General features: G+C 55.2%; 1 protein-coding gene across 1 annotated transcript in view; it reads right to left on the reverse strand.

The window, feature by feature from the left end:
- Positions 1-12,326, reverse strand: part of NUP210 (nucleoporin 210) — a 103,799-nt gene that overhangs the window by 18,450 nt on the left and 73,023 nt on the right. The window contains exons 21-28 of the mRNA XM_034955863.3: positions 8,502-8,630; positions 7,323-7,450; positions 7,075-7,210; positions 5,568-5,630; positions 5,186-5,365; positions 3,169-3,249; positions 2,120-2,251; positions 789-947 (exon numbers count right to left, since the gene is read on the reverse strand). Of these exons, the coding sequence (XP_034811754.2) occupies positions 789-947; positions 2,120-2,251; positions 3,169-3,249; positions 5,186-5,365; positions 5,568-5,630; positions 7,075-7,210; positions 7,323-7,450; positions 8,502-8,630 (1,008 nt within the window). The remainder of the gene's footprint in view (positions 1-788; positions 948-2,119; positions 2,252-3,168; positions 3,250-5,185; positions 5,366-5,567; positions 5,631-7,074; positions 7,211-7,322; positions 7,451-8,501; positions 8,631-12,326) is intronic.

The raw sequence follows: 12,326 nt of genomic DNA on the forward strand, positions 1-12,326 counted from the left end.
GAGCAGAACGAGGCCCTTGAAGACAAAAATGCTCTTCAGAGCCAACTTGCCAACTCTCCACCTTGCAGAGGGGCCCAGAGGGGCAGGAACTCGCCCACAGCCCATCCTATAAGTAGCAGGGACAGGCTGGATATAGACACAGGGCTGCACCCCAGGCAGGAGAACCACTAGACGCAGTCCTGACCCCTGGCTCTGAACAAGGCGCCTCCCTCTCTGAGGCTGTTTTCCAAATGCAGACAGGGCACAGTCCCCAGGCCTCTTGAGGCCACCCCCAACTTACCCTGTGACCTTGACCCTCCCCGCCTCAGGGGCATCAGCAGGTGGCAGCCCCTGCAGCCCCTGCCCCGCAGGCTTCACCTGAGGACTGGAGGCAGCAATACTGAAAAACGTGCAAGGGCGCCCCAGCCTCTGTTGGGTGCTCTATGTGTGTTAAATAAACACAAACGATTAAATTATCAGTCACTCAGACACAGTGAGCCCCAAGCTCAGAATTCTTTGCTCTTTTGGCCACACATCAAGTGAGTTCCCACCTCCAGGCCTTTGCCAGCCCCTCCCATCCTGAAACATTACTCCTCTGTGAAGCCTTTGCTTGGCCCCACCTCTGGGCTCCCATAGCACCAATCACACCCGGATGCTTACCCCACTGCGATGGACCACTGTCATCCCCACAGACTGAGAGCTTCTCAGGTCTCTCAGCCCCTGCCCATGCAACATGTGGCCCCGAAGGAAGATTGGGCAGCTGGCACTTCCTCTCCCCCTTCCCTGTGGCCTGTCCACCTGCCTCCTACCTGGACTTGGATCTCATCCGAGAGTTCTCTGGCCAGGCCATACAGCTGCCCCGATGTGGGGTCCACAGCCTTGACCACCACCCTCAGCCCGGTCCGGCCTTTTACCCGGCCGAGCACGTTCATGGCAAAGTTGTACTGTGACGGGAGTCGGATCGACGCCTGGGAAGACATCAAACACGTTTTCAGGGGTAAGGCCCAGGTCCCTGTGTCCTCAAAAAGGCAGAGCCGGACAGTAGCCCCAGACCCCCCAGCCCTCCAGTCCTGGTAGCTGTTGGCCTGTTCTCAAGGGCTCTGCCTTCCTGCCTGGGTTGGGTCTGCTAACCCCAGAGCTGTGCAGACCCGGCTTCCCCAGCATGGGTGCCCGGGTCCTGCCCTGCCTGCATCGCACAACATGCACAGATGCATTTGGAAAACACTGGGCCCACCCACATAAGCCAGGGGCCTTCATGACAGGATGTCCCTCAGACTTCAGTGCTTCCAGGTCACCCAGAGCGATGCTGGGTTTTGCAGTGTGTCCCTGCAGACTATTCTGTTTTGGGATATCTGCTAATAAGTCTCACTGTTTGTGTTCCATGGGAGCAATCTGGGGGAGCCCCCGGGCACCAGGGACAGGACTCTGTTCCCACTGGGTGGGGTCGGGGGGCATTCGTCCCACACTAGACAAGCTTCAGGCAGCCTTTAGGAAATCCCATCCCTGGGCTTCGGTCTCTTTCCAGGCCTCCATCCCCACTGTCCCTGAATCAGGCAGGGAGCGACCTTTCAAGCCACCCTCCACTTGGGTCCTGTGTGTCCAAGGCCCACCTGGGCTTGAGCCTAGAGTCACAGGGGCTGGTGCCCAGTACCATTTCCCCACTGGCTTGCTGGGCAACCCTGGGCAAGTCCCTTCCCATTTCTGGCCTCAGTTAACACAGACAGACTTAGTAGTCTCCCTGGCACCTTCCAGCTCTGACATCTTAGGAGAAGCCAGGGCCCCTCGCTGGGCTAAGGGAAGGGGAATTTGGCCTCTGGGATGAACCAGGAGAAACCGAGGGCTGCCAGGCATCATCTCAGAAAATGGTCAGAAGCTGCAGACTCTGACCTCCCAGGACTTTTGTGACTTCCTCACGGCTGCTTCTGTTAGGAGAGGCACCTACTCACCCTGTCTATGTGTTTAGCATTTGGGAGAAGGGAGTCCCGATGAACCTCGGGAGAGGGAAGAAAGTGGGAGGGCCTCTCTAGGTGTGAGGGTGGGGACTTCCTGTGGAACAATGTGGCAGGAACCCTCCCTGCCCCTCGGGGTGCTGGCCTGGGACAGGGGTGGGAGGTGAGCTCTGGAGGGGGTGGTTACCTACCTCGTGGTGCCGCCCTCGGAGGTCTAGGACGTCCCGCTTGGTGACAGACCAGTGGAAGGTCAGGCCTGGCACGGCATTGCCAAAGGAGAAAGGGTTCTGGTGGTTGGTGATGCCGGTGACATAGATGGGCATCTGCAGGGGAGAAGTCAGGCCCAGTGAGCAGTAGCTCCCAGCACTGGGAATGCCCCCAGAAGCTTTGCTGCCTCCTTCAAGCAGTGGGAGATGAACCCAATTCCTCCCCAACTAGAGAAGAGCATGGCACAGGTTTGGGAATTTTGATGAAATATCAAACGAGCAAACCAGAGGTGGGACTGTTTTCCCCACACTGTCCCTCCCCTGCAGCAGGCTGCGCCTCTCCATGGCCAAGAGACTCATTTCCGGAAGGAGTCCCTGGAGCTCTAGGAGGCCATGGGTCCCCCAGCAGCACAGCTCGTGCTGCCCCACAGTGCTGGTTCCTCCGGGCCCCTCTCTCCTAATCTAGCTGGGGTCCCTGCTCACAGGGCATGTGTGGGTGGGGTCCCTGGCTCCTTTAGTCTCTATTTGCTGTGTCGGCTTGAGGGCACAGGTGGAGGCAAGACGGCAAAAGGCCACAGCAGGTGTTGTGCCAGGCTGCCCAGTCCACTCCCAGTGCTGCCACTTCCTAGCTGTGTGGCCCTGGGCACGGGTCTTAAGCTTTCTGTGTGTTCATTTGCTCATCTGCGACACGAAGATGGTTCTGACACCAGCCTCCCAGGGCTGCTATGAACACCAAATGGATTAATGTCCAAGACAGCACGGAGTCGAGTAAGTGCCACAGTCACTGTGCTCCTGTTAGGCACCTGGTGCTATTCCAGATGTGGGAAGGTGACAGGCCAGCAGGAAGCAGGCCTTCATCAGTGGCTACCAGAGAGCAATGGAGGGTGTCTCCCTGGGTGGGGACAGGTGGGAAGCAGGCCCTAGATACCCGGGCCAGGCAGATGGAGGAGGTGGAGAAGCACTCTAACTTGAGGACAGGGTTCCAGCAGTGGCTCTTCGGGAACCAGGATTCAGAGCCCAGGAGGTCCCCTCACCTGGGTGCCCGTCCTCATCCGCATGATGGGGGCACGGATCCTCACGGCCCGTAGCAGCAGCACCTCCACCTGCACGAGGTCCTGGGGAAACAGGGTGGCACTTAGGTGTGGGGATGCAGTGCTGGCCAGGGATGTTTCAGGAAGGGACCCCTCAAGGGAAGCAGGCTGCAGCTCAGAGTCTGTGGCGAGAAGGCCCCTCAGGATGACCAGCACCGTGCTCCTCTGCCGAGGGAGGCCTGGCTTTGTGAGTGGCTCACCCCTCATGGGCCAGCCACTGCCTCTCCCAAGGCCCCGCAGGTCCCAACCCAGTCCCCTGAGGCTGCTGCCCTATCTGATCCAGCTGTTCCAGGTCAGCACTGCAGACTTGGGGCCGGGGACTGGTACCTGCTCTTCCTTAGGCCTGGCTGCCCTCAAGCAAAAGGTCTCCAGGCCCTCCCAACCCCAAATCCAGCCTGCCTGTCTCTGACTGAGCAGGGTACAGGGACGAATGCAGGAGCCCTGTAGAGTCTGATCAGAACTTATAACCTCCTTCATTCTGAACTCCACACTCCTATTAATCTGGCCAAAGACTAACTCTCCTGGCTTCTTCCTAGTGCTGCTGAGTCATGCTGAACTGAGGCTATTAAAACCCTTAGACTCTCTGACGTGCTCATGCTGAGCCCATCTTGAGGCTCATGACTTGGGCTAATGCCTGGCACACAGTAAGTCCTTGATAAGCACCCATTCCCCTCCTTTCACTCATCTTTCTGCTCAGTCTCCTCTTGCTAGTCCTGGCCCACCCCACGGCCTTGGGGTGCTGGTTGTGTGATCTGGATTGGACAGATGGAACTGGAAGCATCTGACCAGAATCACATTCCAGGCATGGACAAGGGGCCGCAGGTGAAACCCCTGCCTGCCTGGGCTCAGAACATGCCTTTCAGATAGGGCTCGTGGTGCAGCCCCTCCACCTGCCAAGGACCACCAGGGCCTTTCCCCAGCAACTCCCCAACCTGCCAGATGGGGGACCTAGAAGGGAGGGTGCCCAGCAAGGTTAGACCACAAAGACAAGGAATACGCAGGGCCCTGTGCCCCTCTTGCTGAATTTCTAGCCAGCTGCCCTTTACCTACGCCCTCAGGAGAAAAATCAGCCAGCTCCTGAGGCTGCACTCCTTTTTAGAGAAAAAAAAAAAACACAGAGTCTCCTGTGGTCCGGAATGTCACGCTCCAGGAAGCCCATCTGAACCCTACCCCATCCCCAGGACAGGTTTTTACATCCCCAAGGCTTCCTCTTTGTCTTCATAATTGACACACACTGGGAAAAGGAGTAAATCAATGAACTCAATGACGGATCAAAGTCAGCCTCCGAGAACAAGCACTTCCCTGCACCCTCTCTAGGGCGGTGCACTTGCCAGCTTCTGGGGTGCTGTGTTTATAGGTTCTGAACTCAGGACTGCACGGACTGCTTCCAGGGGACCTAGTTCTCATGAGGAATGGTATGACTGACTCTGAAACAGGTTTCTGTCCACAGTTGCATTACACATCACAGAAGGCTCTTCTTACAGACCAGGTTTCTGGCACAGCTGTGAGTGGAACCCCAAAGCAGCCTTCCGAGATGCTTCTGCAAGTCACTGCTGGCGAAGGAGGTCAGGGAGAATGCAAAGGCCCTGATTTTAGCCCTGAACCTTGAGAGGATTCAAGGAGATGAAGGCAAAGTGCTCAGAGCAGCGTCTGCCTTTACCATGATTGCCATCATCCTCCACTGGAAGGGCCCTTTGGGGCCGGGGGTTGCTGAACACCCTGTCCCGTAAGGAGCAGCTGGAAGGACTGGGAGACTCAGCCTGAAGAACAACCAATGGGGGTCTGGGTGCTCCCATATTGGCAGGGCTGTCCTGCACCAGGGCCCCTGCAGGGACTGCAGACCCAGGGGGCAGAAGCAGCACCCTTGGAGAGGGGTGGTCCTCAGAGGTAGAACTCAAACACAGTAAAGAGGCTTCTGTCCCAGGCACAGCTGCCCAGTCTCCAATAGCACGCCTGTTACCTGAGAGATGATGACCACCTTGCCGGTCTCTGCATCCACTGCCTGCACGAGCCCAGACACAGTGCCGTTCCCGACGGCGAGGCCCTGTACCAGCCCAGCAGCGCTCACCAGCGCAACGCTCTCATTGCTGATGGAGAAAAGGATGTTGGACTGAGGCTGGGGGCCGCCCTCGGAGGTGACCTGAGCGGGGAGGAAACAGCGGTGTGTCAGTGCCCGTCATGCCAGGCAGCCCGCACCTCCCACTCAGAGAGCCAGGGCCCCAGTGCAGGCAGCTTCTGCCTTCTTCTCCCAGTCACTGCACGCAGGGCCAGAGGCGGCGTGCCTGGAACCGGGTGGTGGCCTGCACTGGGGCTGGAGCAGGACGTGGCCTCTTGGCTCTCACCTGCATCGTGGCCCCGATAAGCAGTGTCACCTTCCTGGGCATCAGCCTGAACGGGGGAAAGACCTGTTGGGAGACACAGGAGAGAAAGGACTACTGTGCCCCAAGCCCATGGCGCCAAGCATAACTCACACACTACATGTTTCATGAGAGGAAAACCTGGGACATGGACATCACTCCTCTCTGAGCAGTGACCAGAGGGCCCAGGGTCCTGGGCCAATGCTGGGGGCTGTCTCCCAGCCACTGGCCGAGGCTCCCTGGTTCTCTGGGGTGTGTTCTTCTGTTTGTGACTGTGTTTCACTTTCCCTAGATGTTAAAACCCAAAAGCTGGGCCGTCCCCTTGATGGCTTTTATGCAGTTGAGCCATCCCCTTAGAGCAGCGGTTCTCAGTGTGTGGTCACTAAGCAGCAATGTCAGCAGCGCCTGGGGACACATTAGCAATGTACAGCCCCAGCCACCTGGCCTGTGGAGCCAGAGGTGGCCCCACAGGACAGCCCTGCCGATATGGGAGCACCCAGACCCCCAGAGGTTGCTCTTCTAGCACACCCTCTGGATTAGCCTGGGAGGAGACCAGGGACGTTGGTGCCACTCTGTGCAGCAGGTGAAGCCCCCACCTGCTCCTCCTGAAACCCCTACAAGAGCCTGCCTGGCAAGAGTAGGTGAGTGAATGCAGGAGGTGGCCAGGGTGCTACTTGTGTGGGAGTATCGGTCTCTGCAGCTGTGCTATTGATGGGCAGAAACAAATTTCTCATCACCAGAAGAAAGGTGCACCTCCATCTAGAGACACAGATGGCACCCACCTGCTTCAGATCACAGATTAATGACGCTCACCAGCCGCCGAGTGGCCCAGATGCAGGGTGGATGCTGGCAGGGCTGGTTTAATGCTGCTGCTGTGAATAGACTTAAAACGATGCCTGGGCCACAACTGCCGTGGCCTGTGGCTGCAGTGGGGCTCCTGTCATAACCTAATGCCCCGAGACAGCCCCATACCACACACTGAGCTGGTGCGGGGACCTCAAAGCTCCCTTCATCCAGGAATCACCTACTTCAGGAGTTCCCTTTATGATACCTCTGCTCACGCAGCCCCTGTGACAGGTGCCCACTGCCCTCGAAGTGCCTGTTCTAAGGCTCAGGACCAATGGTTAAGGAGTTCTTCTACACATGAGTCAGCATCTGTCTAAGCTTCCACCCAGTCAGTGCTTTCTGGGAATGGTCCTGGTGTGTCCCCTTGCCATGTGACCAGGCACACCCCTTCTCTGAGCCACACAATCCCCCATGTCACAGAGGAAAAGTCAAGTCACTTGGCCCCCTCCCTCTGGTTCTGCCAGTCTAACTTTGCTGCCTCCCAGATCCCTAGAGCTAGTAACAGCTGCCTTTTGATGAGAGGACATTGTGGGACACAGATTTTTATATGGCTTCTCTACAGTAGCTTCCTGGACTGTACTATAAAGACACTCCCAACCCCCAGCACTGGGCTGATCCCACATGGTGTGGGAAGAACCCATCTTACTTCAATCTGTTGTGGGGCTGAGTTGATTCTCTGTCCGGCTTTATTGGTCACACTTGCAGTTAGACTGGTCTGGCCGATGGCCACACCGCGGATAAGGAATGTGATGGTGTAGTTGTCAAGGGCTTCATCAAGGGCCCTGAAACAGAGGGAAGGGCTGGGACTTCTCCAAGACCACCCCATGGGAAAGGCTGCAGCTGGGGTTAGCACTGTCTCTGAGGTGCCCTCCTCTGACCCCTAGGAGAACTCACACCAGTGTAATGATCGGGGAGGCTGCTCGGAGCTTCAGGTCCATGAAGGGGAAGTATTGGGCCAGGAAGGGCTTCTTGTGCAAGTCCAGCACGCGGACGTATGCCTTCACTGTCTTCCCAATCTCCACCTGCATCATGGGGACAGAGGTTCAGGGGCAGCCTCCAAAAGACCAATCCTACCATCTATGGTGCCCCATGACTTTCTGAGATAGCATCACCAACCTCAACCCACAGACCTGGGAATCAGGAGAGTCACCCAGGTTGACTTCTGGACTATCAGCCAGTCAGCAAATGAAAATCGATGAGGGGGAGCTTGGGGATACTTAGAGGCATAAATTCCACATTCTACTCTTAAGTAACTAATACACTAATTAGGGAGATGAGACATCACTTAGAACAGCAGCATCCAGTAGGAGCTCAATAAATGCTCACTGACTGAACAGCTCACACCTGGCAGTGTATAATATAGTAAGAACTTTAGGAAATGAGAATCAGAAATACACAGCGAAGAAACAGATGATTAGCAAACAGCAGTGGAAATGACATTATAGGAGGAGTATGTGAGGCTGGGTACAGCATATTAGCTTCTTAAGGAGCCTAAGCCGCATGAACACTCCCCTTTTAATTACCAGCCCTTCTATCCACTGAGGAACCTGACTGCAACCCTCTGGAAGCCCAGCTTCAGTCACCTCAGATATCTGGAGTAATAAAAATTCTGTATCAGTGTAAAAGATAAACCGAGATCTATTCCTTGTCTCTTTTTGCAATGGCGCTTGGCATGGGTGAGTTGTACTCATTTGCCACTGACACCCCAGAGAACCCAAAACCTATATTCTGGGAAGAAAATACATGCTCAGCAGGGCATGTGCCTCGTTGGTTAATAACCTACACCAGCCAGAAGACATGAATTCCCAGGTCATGGCTAATTTAGAGATAGCAGGATTTACTGCCAAGCCTCATGGGTATGTCATCTGGGATGAAGAAGTCCCTTACTGAAGGGACTCTGGATCCTCCACTTGGAGCAAAGGAGATGGGAGACAGCTCTGCAAGCTCACAGGTGAAGGGATGCAGACCACAGGAGCAAAAGCAAAGGCCATGCGGAACATTCCTCCCACAGTCCCCTCGCTCCCAGTTCCTGCAGGTCAGCCGAGGGTGCCCCGTCATGAAGCTTCCACTGACCTTGTCAACCACACGGATGTACAGCTCCTGAATGTCCGACACGTAAACGATAGCCTTGGCTGGGGCCGGGAAGACGAGGCACAAGTCATGGATCATGATGGTGGATGAGCCCGGGAGCAAAGGGTGCACCTGCAAGGTTGGGGCGGAGGTGGAGGGGTGGGTGGTGGGTTATGCAGCTGCAGGGCCCCCCTCTGCTCAGGTTCGTGAGCAGTGCCTCGCCCTCAGCACCAGCCTATCACCTCATGGGATGCCAGTGGCAGAGCCCGCCAGGCCAGCACTGGGAAGCAGTGGACAAGGGAAATCCTACCCCAAGTAGTGCCCTGCCCACCTCTCGTCATAAGCCCCACTGCTGGCCAGGAGATGGGCTTGGGATATAACACATTAGTGCCAGGCTGGATCTCACAGAGCATTGATCTCCACTTGCACATTTTACAAAGAGAAGAAAATGGAAGCTGCTCCAAGGGGGCCAGTCAGCAGCCTTGGGACGTGCACCAACTTGAGGGCAGAGTGAGGATGCAGTCCCAGGATGCCACATCCTGAGCTGGCCACCTGCTGCTGCAGCCCTGGTGCTAGAGAAGCACCCCATGGGGTCTTCTGTGAAACCGCAAGTCAGGGGCTGGCAGAAAACGAGGCAGATGCTTTCCCACGGCAGCTTGCACAGGAAGTCCCAATCTGACTGATGGAACCACAGAGCCTGGGAGTGACCCGCAAGGCCACCCCAGTGTGAGCTATGTGCATCTCACTCATCTTTGTGTCTCATCACATCCCTAGCTCTGTGTGAAGCAGTGACTGCCAAGGTGTTGTGAGTGAATGAACAAATCAGAGCTAGTTTTTTCCAGCCTTTTCACTGCCAGAGACCCTTTTAACATTTGTTTATTTTATTTATTATTTTTAGAGACAGGGTCTCACTCTTTCCCCAAGGCTGGAGTGCAGTGACGGGATCACAGCTCACTACAACCTCAAATTCCTGGGCTCAAGGCAAGAGCCCACCTTTTAACCCTTTTCTCTCTACCCACTTTTAGGGATTCTACCTTTAAGACTCTCTCCCCTAAGAAAGTGCATCACAATCACCCTTTCATGCTGCAGAAGATGGGCATTCACACAAGTAACATGTCTGTTTATGATGGAATTCACACAGCTTGTCTTACTGCTTAGGCGCATATTTCACTCAGGTGGTCTTGGAGCTGGGCAAGTAGGGACAGGCCATGAGGCGAGTCCAGCAGGCTGCCCCACTCCTCTATCTGGGCCTGGCTTTGTTGCTTGCTCTTTGTGGTCTCATATTCATGGGGTGGGGAGCAAGAGGTTTTAAAGTAAGCACTTCAGGGTTTGCAAAGCTAGAGTTTCAATATCAAGAAGCTATAAAAAAATAAAAAATAAAAATAAATAAAATAAAAATAAAGTTTCTGACCCAAAGGTGACAACCAAATAGGATCATATCACACCCAACATCAACCCCTCAACAGCTGCCCAGTGCTCTGAGAATGAGCTCAAAGCCTTAGCACGCCCTGTAAAGCCTGGTATGGCCTGACCCCTGCCTCCGCTCCAGATTCCATGCACATCACCCTCCCCCACTACACTTACGCTCCAGCCACGCAGGCCTTCTCTCCCACTCATACAGACAGCTTGCTGCTGCCTGCCTCCGGGCCTCGCAGCCCACCTTAAAGACCTGGACTCTTTCCCCAGTCTCCACCTGCTGGCTCCAAGTCATCCTTCAGGCCCAGGTCCAGCGTCCTTCCTCAGAACAGTCTTCCCTCATCCACGTCAGCTCCTCCAGCACCTCTTCTCCCCTCTTCCGGGGGCTGGGCCTACCGGGTGCCATCAGTGTTGATGGGACCCTCAGTGCACTTGGCCTTCCCCTCCAGGCTGTCCCTAGCACTCACATGCCCTCGGGACTCAGCCCAGCATCTGATACAGCCTAGCCTCCTACGAGCACATCTTGATTGGATGAAGATCCAGGGCCGCTGCTCTGAGTAATTCTGGATAAGGTCATGGAACCTGGTGCTCCAGCCTGCTCAGCTTTACAGAGTAAAACCAGCTTTGTTAAGACTTGGAAATTCTGAAAATCACCTGCAACCCCCATGGACCTTCACTTATTTGGAAAGTGCTGATTCTGGTCCAACCACTTCAAAGTGCAAATGAGTTAACTGAGGCCCAGATGATGGGACAGGGATATGGCTTTGAAAAGGCAGAGCTGGGGATAGAACCAAATACCCTAACTCCCAATTTAGGCTCCTCCCCCGACTCTCCACTTCCCAGGGGAATGGGGCTGGAAGCCTCCTGCAGCCAGAACGGAACTGCGGGGCTGGGGAGGAGGGAGAGTGGACAAAAGCAAAGGCCTAGCTGAGAAGAGCCCAAGCCCACAGCTGGCTGGGGGCACGGAGGATCAACGAGCTGGCCCGAGCTGCACACACCACCCGTGTAATGATGGGTACATCAATACAGACAAAGCATGCCTGGGTTATTCCACACAATGACTTACAGTAGATGAATAAAGATCCCGGAGTGGACGTCACACTTATACTACAAAACAATAGCTTTGTGACTGGAGCCATTGCCACATGAGCCTGGTGTCAAGTATGGGCTGAGGAGCAGGGTCCAGGAGCCACCAGGTTTCTGGTTTTGCTGGGGCTGATTGACCCCAGGTTATTACATTTCTCTCAAAGAAAACTCATTGAAAAATTACAGAGAGTAATGACAGGTTTCTTTGAGAACCCAATTTAAGGCTCCAACCTGAAACTCCTACTGTAGTTACTGCTGTCAGGAGTGGGCAGGTCCTTCACAATGTGAAGAAATTCCATAGTGCACCGACTGCGGAGCCCCACGCAGGGCAACACAGGGCAATGCAGGGAAGGGCTTTTTCTCTCTTTTTTTCTCCTTTAAAAGAACCATCTTGCACATTTTAAACAAAGACATAAAATGGCAGTGGGGAAATCAATTGCTCTTCCACTCGATTTCCCAGGGGATGGGCATCCAGCTACCACCTCTGGAGCCCTCGAAGCGTGGCCTGCCCCTCAGGCTGGTGCACAGCAGCTAAATGCACCCCACAGCGATGCTGTAAGGGGGTGCCCCCCAGGCCACTCTGGAGGCTTGGGTAATGGAGGGCACTTGGCCGCTAGCTGGTGGCAGAGTGAGACCCTGCACCCACTCCTAACTACACTGTGCATGCAGCTCACACCACACAGCTTCTCCGTGCGTTCTGGACACACCTGCTTCCTGATTGACACATGGGAGAATGTTTGCGAGGGGAAAGAGGTAGTGGTGACCCATGCCCAGGATGAATTTTAATTTCTGAGTGTGAAGGTGCCACCTGAGAACATTGGGAAACACTGAGCCAAGAGGAAAGTTCTGTCAAGTCAGAGATGACAAATGTGTCATTGCTCATTAAGACGCTGAGTGCAGCCAGAGGCAGCTCTGCGCATGTGGGGGCTGAAACTGTCAAATACCTTGGAGCTTGCCAGGCCCCAAGGCTCTGCCCACATCATCTCTATCCCCGCTTCCTGGAGCCCTGATCACATTTCAGATTTGTCCCAACAGGTGGCGACTGCAGGGGATAAGGGACCTTGCAGCTATTTTTGAACATCACTGGAGCCATCGGCTTCCATTTCCTGCAGGCTGCTTGTCAACGTCACGTGATGGGCCAGGAAGTGCCAAGCGAGTGTGCCCCTGATTACCCGCCCTCAAGGCAAGCAGGGAAGGACCTAAGCTCACATGAAAATCACAGGCATTGAGTGGGGCCCTGGCCTGGGTGCTGGATGAAACTTCACACAGGGACCCGGCCAGCCCTGTGACCTTCCCAAGGGCGAGGACTGGGGACATGCACCACTG

The sequence above is a fragment of the Pan paniscus genome, chromosome 2, assembly GCF_029289425.2.
Source record: "Pan paniscus chromosome 2, NHGRI_mPanPan1-v2.0_pri, whole genome shotgun sequence".
NCBI lineage: Eukaryota > Metazoa > Chordata > Mammalia > Primates > Hominidae > Pan > Pan paniscus.